The 21,816-nt window shown below is 36.9% G+C and overlaps 1 protein-coding gene across 1 annotated transcript in view; it reads right to left on the reverse strand.

Annotated features, from left to right (window-relative positions):
- The window catches only part of LOC136678043 (anoctamin-5-like), a 39,206-nt gene extending 18,884 nt beyond the window's left edge, over window positions 1-20,322 (reverse strand). Inside the window, exons 1-3 of the mRNA XM_066655818.1 lie at window positions 20,124-20,322; window positions 8,095-8,153; window positions 352-459 (exon numbers count right to left, since the gene is read on the reverse strand). Coding sequence (XP_066511915.1) covers window positions 352-459; window positions 8,095-8,153; window positions 20,124-20,199 — 243 coding nt within the window. The 5' untranslated portion in view covers window positions 20,200-20,322. The remainder of the gene's footprint in view (window positions 1-351; window positions 460-8,094; window positions 8,154-20,123) is intronic.
- Window positions 20,323-21,816: the final 1,494 nt, after the last annotated feature.

Below are 21,816 nucleotides of genomic sequence, written 5' to 3' on the forward strand. Positions count from 1 at the left end.
CAGCTTGCAATGGGGAGTGAACAGACTGAATTTTATGGTGTTGAGCTATTACACCAACTTGTACACTAAACACCCCCTCCAGGATGTGTACCTGCCTTGTGCCCAGTGATTCTGGGTAGGTTCTGGACCCACCGCGACCCTGAACTTGATAAATGGTTACAGACAATGAATTAATTAGTTACATTAAACAAAGAATATGGGCAGTTATGAAATGAGCAGATATGATATTTCCTAATCAAACTATATTTCATCAGAGTGAGTCATGTGTTGACACTGTGAAAAGAACATGTCAGCTGAAATTTTGAGATAAATCAACTTGGTTTGTGTATGCTCACTACCCAAGGGACATACCGCTTTCTTGTCTCCATCCTTGTCATCGACGTAGGACAGAACAAAATCAATTCGTCTCACACCATCTCGGAAATAAACTGAGTCCTTGCACTGCTCCAGCTTATCATTCTAAAGAGTAAAAAACAACAGAGACATAGGTGAACATTTGATAAATGCATACAGCCACTCAGATGTTACAACAGAATTATTTTGTAGTTTGAGTCAGCAGTAGCAGAACTGTTAAGAGAATACAAACAGTAGCTTGACTTAGAGTTGATGGTCAATACGTTACAACACACACATACAACACATGCTATACTCATCCAGACTTAAAACCCTCCACAAACTGTTGGTGAAATAGGTATTTACGTACAAGAATTATAAACAGAATTGTGGCATTTTATGGACTAAAGTCCTAATTACTGTTAAGTAATGTTCTAATAGACTAAATATTTACATTTTTCTGGTTAGACCAAGCCTTATGCACTTGGTGACAGACACAAAGTGTACATTTTACTGTGATAATGGCATCTTATACGCTATAGGTGACAATAGTAAGAGGTCGCACAATGACAAGTAATGAGGCAGATGGCCCAGCTGGCCCGTGTCCTTCAGGAGATGAAGCTTTTATGATTTTTAAAGCTGCTTAACCTGTTTAGCTGAGCCTATTACCTAGCAACAACCCTCTATCTGCACAAGTCAGATATAGACTAACAATATTGGCATAGAACTTTTATTTTGGTGTGTCTCTACCAAAAAAGGAAAAGTTGAGTCAAAATCTCATATCATCACCATGGCAACAGAGGAAAGGGAACGCTTAGAGCAGCTTTAGTGGAGTGAAGAAGAGCTTTAATGAGTGTTAGAGTCAAGGGCTGAAGACACACTGAACTATGAGCGTAAACAGTGCTGTTAGCTCTGCAAAGAAAAGCAAATAAATGCAAATAGACCAAAATAAAATTGCATGGACAGAGAAAAGTGAAAACTAGACACTTGCCCTTAGCCCCTGCACTGCAGACACATGACACTGTAACAGTATTATTAGCAATTCTATGTTATTAAGCAAATCTAGATTCTATGAGATATTTAGAGTAAAATGCTGAGTGATGTTTATTTAGTTGATCTCAAGCCACGTCTGTTGTTAAAGCTTCTAATCAGCTGATTGGCCACTTCAGTTTTTAAACGCTATGGATAATTCACAAACAAGACAATCTTTCATCCTGTAATGCAATGTTTCATAACCATGACAAGTCTACAGCGGATGATAAATGTAGCTATATAATCACTGTGTAAACCATGAAATCTCCTCTGGATCCTGAATATTACAATGTGCCCTTTACAGGCAACTTTCTGTTCTGTTTCTGTTCTGTTTTTATTACACAACTGAAACCTAGTTCACTCCTGTCAAAATCAAAGTATGACATGGAGGGAAAAGCCACAAAACAAACCCATTACAGTGTCAAATCACAGGAAACAGAATGAACGGGAATGCGTGTGTATTTCTGAAGAGACTGTTCATTAAAATATTAATATTGGGTTATTCACCATACACACAGAACAGGAAGGACAGGTAGGCAGGCAAATATGTTAGAGCTCAGGTTCTAATCCTTTCTGTTTGTGAAAAAGCCTGTGCCATGGCTTGAATACAGAAAACAGCTCAAACAAAAGGCATTTGATGTGAGAATATATATTTTGGGACTTTCAAGAAAATTCCTCTAGAATCAGACTTATCTTTCACTACAAGAATCCTTGTTTTAGACATAAATACCTGCTCCAAATCAATTTCAACTTGTTTCTAACTTCCTTCTTTCTATTTTGTGGTTTCCCTGCCGGAAAGTAGAGAGATGCTTTTAGTGTGCTTGTGTTAATAGCTTGATTTTTATATGTGTTGTATAGTTGTATTGCTCAATGGCCAGCAGCATATTTAAGCTTTCTTTGTAGCCTTTGAATTGCATTTCAAAGCAAAAGCAAATGCACACATAATGTGGGTGGGGGCTGCAATTGTTATGTTGTCAGGAGACAAAGGTCGGGTGTTTTTGTGTGTGTGTGTGTGTGTGTGTGTCTGACTTTACATATAAAAGGTGGACCAACAAGGTAGGTGTGTAATAGAGTTCCTGCTGTGTGATGTTTTCACTGATGAAAGGGATAAACATGTATGCCCACCAACAAAAGGCCAAAAAAGTGCTCCCACTGATCAGTTTGTAATTCTGTGATCTATTTTTTTTTAATAAGGACTTATATGTATTAGTTGGCAGAGCCTGTTGGGTAACACTATACTACCATCATTAGGCAAGACTCTGAATACTGTATTAACTTATTCCTGTGTCATAACAAATTTAAATCACTCTGGATGAGTGATTGCCAAACGCCATTACAGTTAAAATAGAATAAAGGCACTTATTGAAGAGACTTGAATATAATCAGCGGTGGCAGAACACCAAAATCCTGACAGCATGTAAAATCCAATAAAGTCTCTAAAAATGAAAAAAGGCTCTGTATTGGATGGTAGTAGGTATCCGTGAGTTGGCAAGGAAAATGCAATTTTTTATGTCTCCTTTAATTAGTTAATGCAGGAGAGCTAATCCACATCAATTCTATCACAGAGCCACTTTCTCAGGATTATTAGTGAGGGAGCACCACATTTCATTCTGGCTCTTTTCCATTAAGAGTTTATGGGAATGATTTATTGAAATTCATTTGTTTTTATTGATAGTTGCACAGCTCCAAACACAAGGCCATAGAGACCGAGCAATTTGTGCAATTACTCAGAGGACGTCTTGTGAGGAAAGGGGTGGTGTTCAGACAGGGTAAGATTTGTGGTACAAGTGTCTAAAACTCTATTCCACCTTTATTAATCATTCAACAAATCTGCAAATAGTATACTAACCTTTTTATAATTCATTATCCCAGTTAGAGGTCTATACTAATACTGGTTAATAGGGACACACATTAATACATGTATGTCTATCTATATACTTGCTAAATACAGAGACCACATTTCATTAATTAAATTTCTGGCTAATACAGCAAATCATTAGTGAAAAATTTACATTTTAAAAGAGATTCTTTCTGAGAAAATTAAATAAAAGACTGCATGCGAATAGGCAAATTTCAAGGAAGATAAGTGTCATTACAGACAATGAATGAATGAATGAATGAATACACAATATTACAGTGCGTAAAAATGATGCAGCATGGGAAATTGGGTGTGGTTTCTCATCTACAATTGTCAAAAACAGTATAACCACTGAAATAATATATGTCAACGTACTAATTTTCTGTCGAATTATAAATAACGTGAATCCTTACCGTACTGCTGTGTAAAAATGTAATACTGCCAAAGAAATTGGGATTTAAATGCATCACCAAATTTGTAACTTTGTAACGTTACAGGGGAAAGCCAAAGCATTTGTCCATTCTTTATGACATGTTCACAATGCAATTGACAGAATCTGTGTTCAAATTATATAGAAAAATAAAAATAACCTCAATAATACTCTAATCTAAATGCACAGTCTAAGTTTTACGTTCTCGCCTACAGCTTAAATTTCCATACAACAATGTGAGCTGGCATCTCTCATAAACCCTCTTAAGCTGGCAGGTTAAACAGAGCAGATCCAGGGCATTCATGCTGCTTGCTGTGTTAGCAGGACTCTGAAAAGCTGGAAAACTGGCCTCGCTCACACTGCAGATAAGAGTTTGATAGTTGACACCCCCCTGAATGAGTTACAGTTTGTTACCTCTTGCCATTTCCTCCTGGCTCTGAAATAAAGTATATTTGTCCTCAAGTCAGTTCTGCAAAAATTTCACTGAAATTAATGTGATTTGTTTAGTTTTTCATAAAAGTCAATTATTTTAATTTGACTTCTGTGTTATACAAATGAGAAGCAATGTCAAAGGAGCAGCCAGCTGCATTCTCCAACCACATCAGTTATTTTTATCTCCATCCAGCTTCAACCAGCAATTCAGACGAAAAAATATGCCACTTGTGGTTTTCTTACACAGCTCAGACCAAGCCCTGTATTTTACAATTCTCATGACACATTTACATTGGGAATTCATAGACAGGCTTTAAGACTTACTGGGGAATAAATCCAATTCTGCTAATCATTTAGTGTCATAAGGGTCAGTCACCTAAATGTAAATGAAATGAATGAAATGTGTCTGCCTGTTCTTACACTGTATGTTAACCATTTAACAAAAGGAGAGGGGGCAAACTCTCTATTAGTACTCATGATTTGAAAATACATTTTGGTTGAGCAGGTGCGCATAACCTTTAGAACATATAGGGCATCATAAGTCAACATCAAGGGGGGGGGGGACTATGCAAGATAGGTGATAATGATGTTTACAGAAAAATCTCAATCATGATCAGACAAGTTCAGGGACAACCAGGCCTTCTGTCACAATAGTTAAAATCATCTGCCACATGAGAGTAACTAGGGCAATATCTCTGCTCCACTTAATTTCTCACAACAAAAACAAGCTGTGCTTTCAAAACAAACCTCAGAACTAGGCCCATCTCAAGGTCTCATGAGCCTGACCATTTTAAACCTCGATTTATTACAGAATTTACAATAATGGCTGATCCATAGCATCAGTCAAGAATGAATGGAGAATATGAATGATTGCTTCATGAAGCTTCAGAAATGTAGTAAAGGTTTCAACAAGTTTCACAATTCATTTTCACTGTTATTCTGAAGCAACTGTAAAATTAACAGATAAATTCTACTAAATGACACATAAATGAAACACTTAAAATGAACAGGCTGAAAAAGCATATAGCAGCAGGTCATCCCACATGCCCTTGAGTTTAAGCAATCATGGTTTGTTCTGCCAAGCTGATATCACTGTTTATGTATGCATGTGTCTGATGGGGTAAAGTGTGAAGTCCCTCAAGCCAGAGAAAACAACTCACGGCACTTCACAGAAACTCAAGCAACATTCTGTTAGACAAGGCAAACTGGAATAACTTGGACATAAACTTAAATTCTGATTGCTTTATTCATTCATTGACTGTAACTGTTTATCCAGTTCAGGGTCACTGAGTCCAGAGCCTACCCGAAATCATTGGGCGCAAGGCAGGAATACACCCTGTAGGGGGCGACAATCCTTCACAGGGCGATACACACTCACATATTCACTCACACCTATGGACACTTTTGAGTCGCTAATTCACCTACCAACATGTGTTTTTGGACCGTGGGAGGAAACCCACACAAACACTGGGAGAACACACCAAATTCCTCACAGACTTCCTGGAACTGTGTGACTGCGAAACTATCTGCTGCCCCTAATTGCTTTATGTCACATTCTAATACATTTCTTACTTTGCTGCAGAGCTCTGTTCAAAACACTGTTGACCTGGATTAGTTTTACCATAAGATGTTCCATAATGTACTCATTAAGGGATCTGATTGATGATTTATTTATACTAGATGAAGAACTTGCATAACCTCAGATGTAATCATGTAATATAATTTTATATAGTTAAACACAATGAAGTAGTACTTCTTATTGGCCATCTTCCAATAGTTTCCTAACACTCTCTGTGACATCTTTTTCTACAGTTCTCTAGCTCTTTTCCAATTGGTCATTCAGATGATTTTTTACAACTTCTGGTTGTAATATCAAGAAAAAACTATACTGAAATAATTATGGCATATAAATTTACAAAAACATTCAGAGGTTTGAAATAACCCCACATTCTGTCACAGTTACCTCTGCTGATGTAACGTTTTAATGAAATAAATTTGTTGTCAGCTGTAGGAGACATTGGTTATGCTCTAATACTTGTATTATTCATTATCTAATACTTGTATTGTATAAAAAAGTACAGACTGCAGATTTATAGCGGATTAAAATGAATCAGGAATAATCATGAATCTCTGCAGTAACAACAGTAGATCTCCAGTTTAAGGTAATCCAGCTTCAATAGGGCTGAATATGATAGCTTTTTTGAGATATGGATGTACAACACTTGGCAGGGATGCCCAATATCATACTGTAACAACAACTACATGAGACAGATTATATATTTAATTGGATCTAAGCCTAACTATAACCAAAAACCAATGCATATTAATGGATTCTTTACTTGATAAAATATACTTAGAAGACTAGGCCCTTTGCATGTATATTGCCTGTGTAAAGAATAAGAAACCATTGCACTCCTTTTCTCTCACGAAAGGAGCCATTAGCAACAGGAAGCTGTAGCAGCTTCTGATCTTTAACCTATAGAAAACACTACAGGAAATGAAATGCTGTCTCACATATGGGTCATGAGAAAGATCATAAATGATTCCTGGGTGAGGCCAAAGTGGGGCTGGATTGAGAATCCTCACTTATCACAAACACTTTGGCATAAATCATACTATTATACCTTCAGAGTTCACTGTTATCCCTAGAATTATGTGTAACTCTATACAATTTCACTAAAAACAAAAATATTTAAATTTTCCAATAAATACTACATGCATGTTTGTTTGTAAGAGGAGAAGGGATAAAGCCAAATTTAAAGACCATACTTCAAGTCATCACTGTCCAAAGAAATGCATGTATCTCCAAAATAGTAACTTTACAGTAAAATGAAAAGAATCCTTAACTTTCAATGGAAGTCAGTGTAAAAATATAATTTTAATTAAGTCATTTTGAAGGATCTCTACAGGTCCATTCATCATACATGTTTTTCTTTGGACAATGACAACATGTCCCTGTCATAATAGCAATTAAATACAACTTTTCAGGAGATATTTCTGAGCAGTTAAAACTTAATAAAATCAACTGCATAAAGAATAAGAAGTGAGAAAGCATTTGTCCATGTTTCAAAATACATTAAAAGGGGACATATTATAATTAATTTTCACAGTTAACACAGTTCTCTGGGGTGAAATATCTTTGACATCCTTTGGCCAAAATACCACAAATCCCAAACAACACAACACACATCTTTCTCCGTCTACACAGCCCTGTTAAGAATGATGTAGGTGCCTGTTGAGAATAAACCTCTGTTTACTGCAAAAGCAACGCACCCAGGAGTGAACAGTGAGGAGCACAAACTCTGGCTTTTAATCATCTGTTTTTCTCTGTGCTTGTTTTCATCATATTTAATCAGTACAGATATTTATTCATGTTGTGTTAGTTCTGCTCCAGTTAACCTTGTCTTTACACTCTTAGTTAAATGCGGGTCCAGCACTGTGATTAGAGATACTCAGACAATGAAGCAGAACAACTCTGAAGTGCCTGCTATCTATGTAAGATGCAGCAAAACTGATGCAACTGATGCACAGTTGTGGGTTGGCAGAAGTTCCAGTTCCCCACATTAATGTCCTAATGCACTCAAAAAGTGATTTTAAGTCACAAAGAAGAATGTAAACTCCCATCAAGCAAAAAGCATCTGGCAACATCTCTGAATCTGTTTGGAAGTACTTGGAATATGAGAAGCAAATGCATGTAACAAATGTCCAAACTGAAATTGATGTTTGTGTTGAGATACATCACTACAGATTCATTTTAAAAATGTAAACCATGTCTCCTGATAAGAAAGAAATAGTTATGGAATGTACTTAATGGCCTTTTGACTGTAAAGTAAGTATATGACGTATATGCAGTGTTGTATGAGATACTTTCTGCCTGTACATGCACCTACAGCCTCACCAGGGTTTTTAAAAGTGCATTTCCTCAAGGTAAATAGAAAACTGTACACTTGTTTCAAATTATTTGGAGTAATTCATCAAAGAGAAGTTTGGGAATAATTGGGACACTTACGTCTCGATGGCCTGGCAATGGTGTTCCCCTGTCTGAGCTGGAGAGGAGACCATTATTATCTGTGGAGGACAGAACCAATCAGAATCTGCCTTTACAAAGAATTACAGAAAAATAAACAGACAGGGTAAGAAGAGTCGTCACTCATATGAACACACACACTTAACACTACAGCAGTTTTGCAGGGCGGGGGGTCTGTCATATTATTTCATTATTAATTAGTGTGGAAACCATGTATCACATTTTGAACAATGAACAGAACATCACATCTTTCAGATTCAGTCAAAGGACATAACAATGGAATAGTTTCTGTACCCCCACACAGTGAAACAATCCTCTGATTCTGAAAGATTAAAATGCCAATCTGGTAACTCTTTATTTGGATGGTCTACTGTAGATGGTTAGTATATTTTCAAGTGTCATTCAACCGAATATCTATTAAATGCAACTGAACTATCCCTAACCCTAAGCCTACATTTATCATTAAGCTCAAAGAAAAACTCACACCTATTTATAAACCTAACCATAATGTTATTAATAATCAACCAAGTATCATCAGAATATTTGTAAATATTTTATCTGTAGATCATTTATAGGACACCATCCAAATAACGTCTGACCATTAGGCTGAACTGATATTTATCTAAATGGGAAAAGAGGGAAGCTTCCTAGCTTCTGAAGGTCAAAGGTCAAATCTTTTTTTGAATCCCTGAAGGGCCTGAGACACAGAAATAAACATTTCCCAGCCACAGTTAAAAAAAAATAAGCATGTCGGTCAATGTATTTTTGCTGTGCTCGCTGAACTTTAAGAACAGGGATGTAAGAAATGTAACAGTATTACGCATCAAATGACAGCACACATTGCATTATACACCTATATAATAATTACATATTAGTTCATAATATTACTGATAATAAAATATTTTGTGGTAGGAATATGAGCTTGGAACTAACGTAGCTTGTGATGCGAAAAGGTCTACAGCATACAGCAGTTCTCTTTCTTAGTCATATATTCACCACTTAACTGTGATGTCTACACCTACACATGTAAATTCACCTTCATTTCATCGATAACCCCCCAATCATCAACGACTTGAAATGCAAACAGGAAAGATTTGAGAGACTGATGCTAAACAGGACTTCCTGTAGGGTGTGGAAAACGTTGAAGGTTTCCATACACACACACACACAAATATGTACATATATTAAAAAAAATCTCTCTCTCTATTTATCTATCTATATGAAGTGTGTTTACTGAGAAATGTTTATTGCTGGGCAAATTCTCCAGGCTGTTTTGTTTCATGGCTGTAATTTATATGGTAAGAGAGCAAAAGTAATAAATCCACATCAAGTATGCTTATAAGCTTGTGAATTTTGTTGATTTAATTCAACATTTGCCATCTCCATCAAATACATTTGTGTTTTAATAGAAAGTATATAAAATATGCATAGACATATATGGACACCCAGCTAGGATTTAACATACACGGTCCAGCGACTGTGGGAAATAAAAATATATAATGCAGACCCCTACATATAGGAGGAGAGTAATAACTCACTTTTTCATATATAAAGCATAAATAAAAACACTACAACAGGAAGCATCACAGACCCACACAATCACACACACACAATCTGTGGACCCTCATTTTTAATCAGATGAGTCGTGTGGGAGTGAAATACAGATGGCTTATGGCAGACCTTGACAGATTACTTGTTTATATAAAACAGTGTATTAAAAAAAACCTGCTAAATGTACTGCAACAAACTGCAAAATAGCAACTGCAAAATAGAGCTCACATTGAGACTTGTTGAAGCAGCCTTGTAGTACAGAAACAGGCCTAAACAGAAGAATGTATACAGCACACACAATTAGCATTGATACTGAAAGAGTTTACGGGGAAGCAGAACTTTCGATATTGGAAAAACACCAAGGACATGAGAACAATGAAATAATTGAAGAGGAAAAGGAAATGTTTGTCACATTGTGGAACATCTGAACGGAAGAAAATGTTCAAAAACAGCTGAGGACTTGATCTGGACTGTCACCAACATCAATAGCAATTCAAGGGAGCTAAAAAATAATATTGGCTAATGCATTTATATACTGTCAAACATAAACTAAGCTAAACTTGTAGCTTTTAAAATTATAGCCATATATGATGTTATAAATATTAGAAACCACAATTAGAATATTAGTCAGAAATATTGTAATTAGATATTTTCCCCAAATCTTTCTGCACTTCTATCAATTCTTAAAGGTTTTGGTGTTGATTAAATGGTTCTTTTAAGCTGATTTCTTTAAATAATCTTTTTGCATTTATAACATACATCCTCATGCTTATCCTTAGGTCTGGATGCATGTTTGTTTTGGATGCATTCCTGTGTTTGTTGTTTAAACTATAAAACTGTTTCGTGTCCCAGTGTAGTCTGAATTTCCAAAACACAGATGGGCGAGTTCAGACTGAGGGATTCAGGGAAAATTGTGATTTGAGTTGGAATAATTTTGTATAAATTAAGTCCAGGTCTGTTTTTATAACAAAGCACACACTATTAAATGTTGAAACTGAGAAATATAGTCTTTTTGACCATTCAGAATTTGACAGTCAACATGTTTCAATAAATTTGGGACAAGGAAACAAAAGATGATAAAATGTAGTAATGCTTTAAAACTTATTGAGGTTAATAGGCAACAGGTCAGTGACATGACTGCGTTTAAAAAGAGTAACTGAGGGGTGCTGAGTCTTTCAGAATTAAAGATGTGGAGGGCTTCACCTCTGTACAGAAGTCCTGCCACTATAAAAAAGCAACTAAATAGTTTTATCAAGAGTTTTTTCAGCAGGACTTTTACTAGTTACAATAACTACAAAAGTAAAGAAATCTGACAGAAAATGACTTAGAAGGAAAAAGTAAAACGGTATGAACAATTAAAGCACACAAAGACCAAAGCATGGGCATCATCTTTAAGCAGAAGTCAATGCTGGACAGACAAACAGCACATGTATGCAGTTTCTGTCCATACCTGCCAGAATGGTCTTCCTGTAGCCTGTCAATACCGCAAAACCATCTTAACCAGGGACACAATGAGAGGCAGAGGGTTAAAGGAAATGACAAAAAAGGAAATTACATATTAGGTGTTAGTTTGTAAATACAGAAAACCATGAAAAAACACTGTTAAAAAAAAGGCAGACTATGGGAATTTTGACAAAACTTCCAGAATTAAGATATTTATTATTCTGGTAAGCGTTGACAAATGTGAAATAGGAGGAGGCCATAAGCCAGTTTGAATGCGTAGGTTTTGAAAAGAAGCCAGCCACACTGTAGCCTCGTCATGGGTAGTAGATTTCTGTTAGTCTACTGTAGGTGATGAAAGCTGGAAAAAGGACACCTGCAACACCTGGTTTCACAAAACTGTTCCCAAGGAGATCCTTGCATGCAATGTTTGTCAGTGCCACATTCAGAGTTCTGTGTCAAAACAAAGCTTTACACACAGTCATGAGCATGAGTCATATTTTTTTCATCCCAGCTGTGGGACTTTTATGTTTTGCATATATATATATAAACATAAAACCTCCTAAATAATTTGATTTTGTACTATAAATCAAAACTATAAATGTTCAAATACTATTACAGTTACTTTTACAGTTACTATTACACTTTTCAGTTTAGAAAAAATGTTAATTTGTGTTCAGAAATCTGTTACTTTCTGTTTGGTTCACATCCAGTGCCAATGCATTCCCTATCACCACCAAATGTTCCCTTACAGGCAGTTAGCAACCTTCAAAACCAAGCTACGTCATGTAGTTTCCTGTGAAATTTCAATAATGCTCATTTACAAATGATGCTGGGATATGTCTTCCTCACATTCTGGCCATGGTCTCAAGGTACTCAGACAATCGTTTGAACACCTCGTACAGTAGCTATTACACAAAACCCCCTCAAGTATGTCAGTCAAAGAAGTGGTACATTTAAAAACAGATCTTTCACTTAACCAAACGTGTCAACTTGAAAACAACAAACCAAAAACACCATTGCAATATTTGTTTGCAAGATTATTCAGTCATAGAGGCAAAAATAGAGTACTTCTTATCACATAGTCACAATGACCCCCCCCAGTGGGGCTGGGTTTGTCAAAGGCAGGAAGACTGCCAAAAAAAAAAAAAAAAGGTCTGAAACAAGGTCATGGCCAGGACAGACAAACTTTTTAAACTTCAGTAAATAAGCATGTTTACAGAGGTCATTTTTTCCGTCTGGAAATCGTAATGTGAAAAATAAATTTGTGTAAAAGACAAAAATTATACTTGTATTCTGAAACCAGCTTTTATTGAGCTGACTTGATCATGTTTTTATATCATTTCTGACATGTACAAATATGAACTACAGATTTAATGGATATTATCAGATTTTGGTTTTAGAACCATCAGGTAATTTAAATTTTTTATAAGAAAACAAATACTGGTTTAATGTAAGTATCAGACACAACAATAAAAAAATGTTTTAATATTAGCATTGGTAATGACCCAGCAAAAGTATCACAATATCTCCAAATTTAACTCAGTTGAAGTCAGTACATTACACTTTTAAGTGCAAGTCTGAGACATGTATCTGCCTTAGACTACTTTTATGTCTCTCTGGAAGAGAATTTCCCTCCAAATTATTGTGTTAGTTGCTAATATTTCCCTTTCTATCTCTATCTCTCTTTGCTGTTGTACTGGTCTGCAAGGGTGATCAACAACATGTTCTGCTTTTTACAGAACTGTTTGTTTTATTACTTGTATAATCTCATTATGCAATCTTCACTTAGGTGAACATGCACCTCTCAGTATTGGTACAGGTTGTTTGGGAACATACATAACTGCAGAATTACAAGAATGCCCAGGCAGTACTTGCCCACACAGTTCCTTTGAAATAAGAAGCTGATTGCTTTATCTCTAAGCCTCAGGAATTCTTTATGTTTTCTCTATCACTTTGCAAACGCAGTGGAATGTTAAATCTAGAAGGAGCATTCAAAAACACAAACAAACATGGTGAAAGATATGTTTGACATCATTTCCTCATTACAGATCAATTTGTTTTCTATGGAAAAACCTAACTTACATATTTTCAGACCAGTTATTTGACATAACTGCCCATCTATCAAACAGAAACCTTAACCCCTGGGCTCTGTTACCATAGATACTTTCTACCGAAGTTATAACCTAAAAGCCTTTGGCTACAGTGTTACTTTAAAGATTAACTTTTACATATAGCAATAAATGTTTGCAAAGCTTTTCATAGGGCATTGCCCCGAAACTCAGAGGCCCTAAAATGGCATTTTGGACAGCCCTAGCTTTTCATAAGAAATATTACAATTTAAAATGTACCGGTTTCACTTTGTTTATGCCTCATCACGACCAAATAATGTATTTTTCTAGCTTCATAATACAAGGTGCCATAGGGCAGCACTAATTACAGACAAGTAATGACTGGCATCTCATTACTTTGGATCCAATAAGAGTGGTGTGTAGTCTTTTTATAATTTTTATATTTACAATGTTTTATTAATTTCTTTTTTTAATGTTTACAAACAAATGGAATTGGAAAAAATGCCCCACGAAAATGGTGTAGAGTGCTGTATTAAAAACGATTTTAAAAATTATCATTTTTATGTTCACCGAAGGAAAAACAAACAACAATAGCATTAACAAATAACATTAAAATGGGTCAACATCCAATGAGATACTTGTTACTACAACCCCTGCCAAAATATGATGAATTCACCACACTTGGCTGTGTTTCCACACCGAATGGTGATATTCACTGAGGTGTATACTCTGTAGAAAATAACCAAATCACAAACATGGCATAAAACCCTTTTGTTTCATAGCAGATTGAGCTGATAACCCTTTCCTGGAAGAGAAGCTTTAACATCCTTTGCTCTGTGGCAAAATACATTATCATCCTGAAAAGTAACACCATTCCCAAGCCATTTCTAATGACGGAATAAAACAAGCTCACAATTGAATCCACAATTTCAAACAAGGTCGGTGTGTTGGCGCAACAGGGAGAGACGCTGCCACACAGCTTCAGGGTTCAAGGTGGTGGGTTCAAACCCCACCTTGGGTCACCTCCCTCAATCTAAAAACAATGCAAATAGGTCGACTGGCTGTATAAAATTGGCCAAAGGTGCGAGTGCGTGAGGGACTGCATGACTGTGTGAGTTTGTTATGCCTTGTGCCCTGTTAAGCGAGTATTCCTGCCTTGTGCTAGGTGATTCCAGGACACACCACGATCCTGAACATGATGAAACAGTTCCAGATAATAAATAAATGAATAATTAAAGTTAATTTGATTGAGGTATACTTGAGTGAACATCCTCTAATGGTAGTGATCCCATCATTTTTGCCAGTGGTTGTAGTGGTTGGTAATAATAATGTAGCATTAGCCATGGACATTTGGGGGACCTGGGCCAAACAGGACTCATGTAGAGTACCTTAGTTTATTTGCTCCACCCCCTGGATGGTTTAAGCTTGTTTGAGACTTGGGACTTGTTTGCATTTATATCATAACCATTAGTGTAAATTTACATTGTCCATAATGAATGTGTTTTTAAAAGTACTATCACTGTAAATTTTTAAAATACCATCACTTTAATATTCATTCATTCTTTTTAGTTCAAGCTTGATTACACTGTATTTGGCAGCACCAGTGTAGAAGCTGATTTAATCCCCACACCCACACACTGAAGATTTCCCAGTAACATATGAGGACCTCATGAACGTCACTGTTTTGTCCTCTCTACAGCGTGTCCATAAGGTCTGCACTGATAAGGGAAACAGTCAAATCCAAGATAAACAAGGGAAACAAGTGACACTTCATTTAAGTATTTTAGAAAACGCCTGATAGACCAATAAGTGACTCTTCAGTGTTCACTGCCTGACATGTCTATAAAAATAAAACAGTTCAGCGTTATTACCAGGATCTGTTACTCAGGTCATTTTCTTTTAAACAGTACGATTTTATTAAATAATTTTAAAATAAATAACGTTAACACCCAATGTTAATTTTCCTCATTAAAGAGGGACATAATTGACAATTAAAAGCACACTGATATTTCTCTAAATTAATTTAAAGATTTAATAAAATTACATGAATGAATTACATTTTGGCAAACAGTCACTCCAACCTGTCCATGTTCACCTTAATTTAAACAAGCAACATTCAATGACACTTTAACTGATTCAATTATCTTAAATGCAACATACACTATTTTATTTAAAACAAAATAACCACTTTATAATCCAAGTGTCTCAGTCCGGTAAACTAGGCTCTCTCTCTCTCTCTCTCTCTGCTTATTTCACTGGACACCTATGCTATCATTAATTACGTAACCTGACTGTTGAAGCCACTTCAAACTGCAGTTCATTGGATTGGAAAATATATTTGACTACAGGAATTTTCGTGCATTTTTTATATGAACAAAGACCTTGCAAAACAGATACTGTCCATACATCACAGAGAAAGCAGTAAGGACTACAAGTAAATAGGTGGATGATTTCATTTTTTTAAAGCTACAGGCCACTGGTGAAAAATTGTTACACAGGGTTAAGGTTAGTTGGTTTTGTTGCTTTTGTTGTTAGTTCATGTTACACAAATTAAATTTATGACTACTGTTTCTTCTGACTACACTCTGTAGATTCATGTCTTTTCTCTAAGAGCTCTTATAAATGCCCTTATGCATGACAAAGCATGAAAACTGATAAACACTAAATAGTTACATGAGGATTAGCTATAAGTGGCTAGATACACACATTCACACCCAGGGAGATTCAGAGTTGCCAATCCACCTACCAACGTGTGTTTTTGGACTATGGGAGGAAACTGGAGCACCCGGCGGAAACCTACACAGACACGGGGAGAACACCCCAAACACAGTCACCCGGAGGAAACCCACTCAGACACAGGGAGAACAGCCCAAACACTTCACAGACAGTCACCCGGAGGAAACCCACTCAGACACAGGGAGAACAGCCCAAACACTTCACAGACAGTCACCCGGAGGAAACCTACACAGACATGGGGAGAACACCCCAAACACCTCACAGACAGTCACCCGGAGGAAACCTACACAGACACAGGGAGAACACCCCAAACACCTCACAGACAGTCACCCAGAGGAAACCTACACAGACACAGAGAGAACACCCCAAACACCTTACACACAGTCACCCGGAGGAAACCCACACAGACACGGGGAGAACACCCCAAACACCTCACAGACAGTCACCTGGAGGAAACCTACACAGACTGGGAGAACACCCCAAACACCTCACACACAGTCACCCGGAGGAAACCCACACAGACACAGGGAGATCACACCACACTCCTCACAGACAGTCACCCGGAGGAAACCTACACAGACATGGGGAGAACACCCTAAACACCTCACAGACAGTCACCCAGAGGAAACCCACACAGACACAGGGAGAACACCCCACACTCCTCACAGACAGTCACCCAGAGGAAACCCACACAGACACAGGGAGAACACCCCACACTCCTCACAGACAGTCACCCAGAGGAAACCCACACAGACACAGGGAGAACACCCCAAACACCTCACAGACAGTCACCCGGAGCGGGACTCGAACCCACAACTCCAGGTTGTGTGATAGCGACACTATCTGCTGTGCCACCGTGCCGCACATGAAGATTAGCAATCAGCGCTGTACAGAAATAACGTTTTACAAATGGTATCTTTTTTTTTTTTTTTTTTTTTTTAAAGTACAGTTCACAGACTTATTAAATAGACCAGATTAAATAGACTTCTGAAGGCTACAACAGAAGATTCAACTGAATCACTGATGTATTGGTTAGGCTTTGTTAATTAAAGATTAAATTACTGCAGTAGTTTTGTCAATGAGAAGGAGACTTGGCTGAAATTTTCCCCTCACATAGCACTCTTCCTCTTCGCTGCTGAGCAGGCATTTCCCAAATGCTGCACGTCTTCTCTGGGATACTTTCAAATAGCCCTTATTCATCCCACAAAAGCACATGGGCACAGTGAGGAGGGCTGCAAACTGATTTCAAACAGGTCTTCACAATGCACACATGCATTCATTTAACCACACATACACACTCCCTTCCCTTGTGTCTGGTTTAATGAACTTCATTCAGTCTGTCACATTTTGGGAACAATAGCTGCTAACATCTCTTTTGCTGACTCACTTGAGCTGCACACTACATAAAGGAGTTTGCCACTCATTAATGGGAAAAAGAGTTGGATCTGACATTCACTCATGGCATCATCAATACCATTAAAAGAAACATTTGTCAATAGGGTAGACTTTACAGTGGGTGTAGAGCACAAAATATGTAAAATATTACAAAATATGTTTTGTAAATGCATAAACTGTACTCCTCTGTCAATGTACAGAAACAGACAATTTTGAAATAGAGGGGGTCGTTGACTTACGACGTTGATCTGTTCCTACGTCGCGTCGTAAACCAATTTTCGGTGTAAGTCGGAACATATGTACATACTGTACGTAAATAACATACTATAAGCACTTATCCTATCCTAACACCTATCCTTCTCGGTTCCGAGCCTCGCACACCAAACACGAATTCGCTTTACGACAATTAAGACTCAAAACCACTTAAGTCGAAACAGGGCTTTATACAGTAAATGGGAGATGTGTCGTAAACATGAAACATAGTAAGTCGGGACTGACGTAACCCGAGGACCTCCTGTAATGCTATTTTTGCAGTGACACATTTACAGTGAACACACCAAACTCCTCACAGACAGTCACCCGGAGTGGGGCTTGAACCCACAAACCCAGGACCCTGGAGCCGTGTGACAGCCCACACATTTACAAATATTCGGCTTATCATCCTATAGAAGGTCAGCCAACCATTCATTTAAAATATATAATAAGTGTGTTTTTTCAAAGATGCACAAATGTTATAAGGGAGGCCTTTGGAAAAAACATGAAAATGCAAGAAAAGTGTAAGATAAAATCTGGCAAGTGTCAGAACCCTGCAGATTTTAGCCTTCCTATCCAAGACACCTTGCTTTTGAGCTTGTCCAAGAGCTGAGTATCCAAAGCATTCTAAAAATTCCCCTTATGCAGACAGTGGAAGTGACAGTCAACATGACTTACTAGGTTCTGGGAAGAACTTGATAAGGGGCTGCTGGAATCACACGTTTGGTCAAGGCAGAAACTATACCATGTGGAAAAACTAAATTATGAAAGGGGTGGTTGAGGAACGTTCCAGATTGGTTTGAGGGTCAAAACCTCAAAAGGGAACCAACTATGAACTCTCATACAGCACATATGATGAGAAAAGTGCCCCACTGCTCAAAACAGAACATGATTTCAACTGCATGGCATTCTCACTGAAGAGTCAGCTCAAATACTCCAAGCGTTTGAACAAGTTTAATGAGGGAAATGCCAAACAGTTCCACAGACTTAAAGGACAGTGTTAATATAGTCATTCCCAGAGGTTATGGTGATGTGATGTTAAATTGTTAATTACGTTTTTTACTGTGGTTGCTACCTTTTTATTTCCTTTCAATGGAAATAAAATATTTTTCAATGGTAAGGAGCCCATAAGACAACCACAGTGTCTGTGTTATTTGGGGTATGTTTTGGGGTCATTTTGTGTTGCACTGCTCTAAAAGGAACAGACACAGGAGTGTTGCTGTAATTTTTAAACACTGTGCCCACTCACTGTCCACTCTATTAGACACATCTGCCTTGCTGGTGCATCTTATATATGTCAGCTCTCAGAGGGGAGTTCATCAGTTGCTGCCCATTTGTGTGGACATCTTCTAGTCCCTGATCAGTGATCACAGGATGCTACCCACAGAATATTGTTGGCTAAATATAATATAAGATAAGATAAGGTAATCCTTTATTAGCCCCACAGTGGGGACATTCAAAGTGTTACAGCAGCAAAGGGACCGTAAAGAACTCAGTAATAAAGGCAACAAAGAAAAGCTTAGTCATTACTATAACATAAATAAAGGAATATAAAATATAATTTAAAAAATATAAATATCAAAAGCTCTGAAGATTGTTTACAACTAATGAACATGACTATCGTTCATGGAGATATTGCACACTGGTAAATAGATTGAAATTTTGCACATAATATTGTAGTAGAATAACACAGTATTGTATTAGGGATTACTACACAATGTATATATCATCTAAATAAATGTATGTTCTAAATTGTTAATGTAAGTAAGTAGTGTGAGTACTTAAATATTCTTAATTAGTGGGAAATTCTCAGTCCAGAAGTGACACTGGGGTGTTGAAAAACTGCAGCAGCACTTGTTCTGATCAACTCAGATCAGCACAACATACATTAACACACCACAAACAAGGATGTACTCATGAGTTGGCTGCTCTGCGTATATGTAAAGTACTCCCAAATAAAAACACCACAGGATTTAACCTGGTTTAAAATATGGTACATATTAATTAACACAAAACAAAAGCGCAACATCTGTTTAAGTCATAAACAGATGCCAAGACTAAATAGCTTTCAGAGACTTGGTTTAAAGCTACAGTATGAGCAAATGGAATGCTTTTAGTTTAACTTGCTTACAATTGAGTAACAGGCTTTTAGCTACAGTACAGCTGCTTTGCCCAGCTATTAAAGACCACTGAAGTATTTCAAAATACCGAGAAAACACGGATTTTTGCATGTTTTTTTCGGAATAAACATCATCCCCCACCTCGTCTCTCCACACACTGATGTTTGTGTTTTCTTCTTCACCAGGTTCTTATTTGAATTTTCCGTTCCACCTTAAACAGTGCTGCCGTTACATTCAGAGCCCCAGACTTTAAGAATGTAACTGCATCATTTAAGGTGGAAAGGAAAATTCCAATATGAAACGGGCAAAAACGATAGAATACATTTTCTGAGGAAACACATTCACAAAGAAACAAACCCGCTACTATTACACGCCCTCTTTTCCTTTAGTTTAGGACAATGTTTCAGAGTTTCAGAGTTTTTATTCCTGTAACAGAATTTTTTACCTTCTACATGAGCATCAGCAGTGTTGGTCATTTCTATAAGAGTTGCATCTTTCGTTTTTCCGGTTATCCTATTCATCTTCAGTCAGTAATTCCACCGAGTAATGGCTGAAATCCAAAAAGGGATTTCCCTTTTTTTTGACAGTTACTCAATCCGTGAATAAACCTTCATTCCGCGCTTCTAACAGCTCCCGCTCCACACTTTCCCACCTCGGCTCGGCGAGATCAAACTACAGCATAAGGGGCGACGTTGTCCTTAAAGGGGCGGGTCCAAGGCGTCAGTTACACTACGTCAACATGCTCAGTTTGAGATTGGGCATTACAGGGTATTTGATTATAATCCCAATAAAGTCACCATCAAGCAGGGCCACTTTACACTTGTCTCTAAGCCCCACTCAAAACCAAAAACTTAATCTTAGTCCTGTCTTTCTTATTTCTCTTAGTTAAGTCTTTCTTATTTCTGGAATTGAACAGATTTTAACCAGTTCCTGTATTGGCTGCATTGTACACTGTATATTATACAGAATAATAAACATCCTGGGATCCTTTCTGAACAACGGCAAAGCATAATCTGTCCATGTATTTTGAAAATACTGTATTACTGTAAAGCTTTCTCTTTTTTAATATTGCTTAATGACATTAACTACTACAATTTTAAAATGTTGCTTAATTACAATGAGATCTGAAGTGAAAGAATCCTATTGGTCTACGAGACCTAAACACAGTTTCATCCTCATTTCATTTTCATATTTAACTTATAGGTCATATGTTTAACTTAAATATTATAGTTATGGTAGGACACATTTGCTGGCATTGTTTTACTGTTACTGTTATGTTTCGGTGTAGGCCTCTAATATTGGTTTTACACGCCAAGAATAGTTTGTGAATGTTACTATTCTTATATGAAATTAATGTAATTTTAATGTTTAAAGAATTACTTTGATTTTAAAATTCAGTCCATTTTATTGTCATCATAGATGTGTTGAGGGAGAATCAAATTTAGTTTCTAAGACAAGGTGCTCTAAATGCAGAGCTGTAAGTTTCCCAGTGTTTCAGCACTGACCTGTTGCTCTCAGCGCTGCTGTGTGAAATAAATGTAAATTTTTAAGCACAATTAAGAGAGTATTCTCATTGCCAAATGTGGCATGCTTTGGAAGACAAATACTGGGGGCCTGGGTGGGCCTTGGTCCAATTTAGGTGGGCGTATGAGTTTCACTGAATAAAAAAGCACTTCCAAAACTGGTTTCTCATGTTCGTGAATACCTGTCAAACAACTCATCTGAGTGGGGCTATAGCTTCAAACATGTGGAAGATTAAAATGGATCAGAATATGTAAACGAGTGCGATACGAAAATGGTTTCAGGGAAAAAACTAGATGAAATGATAACCAATAAACAAAAGTTTGGTAGAAATGGGTCAGTGTACTTTTTTGCCATTCTTTTTTCATTTTAAAAACATATATTAAACAAGGAAAAACAGATGGTTATTTGATTTTCATTTCATACTTCAAATCTAGGTAATAATAATCCATGTAAAAATGAAAACAAATCTTTGTTTTCCTTTTAAATCAAAACATAAATTCACAAATAATAATAAACAGAAAAACTGTCTGTCTTTTTATTTTTCTCAAACCAAAGTTTAACACCAAGGCAACTCAAGGTGTGTAAATACAAAGCACTCATATTTTTTTGCGTTT

This window comes from Hoplias malabaricus, chromosome Y (genome assembly GCF_029633855.1).
Source record: "Hoplias malabaricus isolate fHopMal1 chromosome Y, fHopMal1.hap1, whole genome shotgun sequence".
Taxonomy (NCBI): Eukaryota; Metazoa; Chordata; class Actinopteri; order Characiformes; family Erythrinidae; genus Hoplias; species Hoplias malabaricus.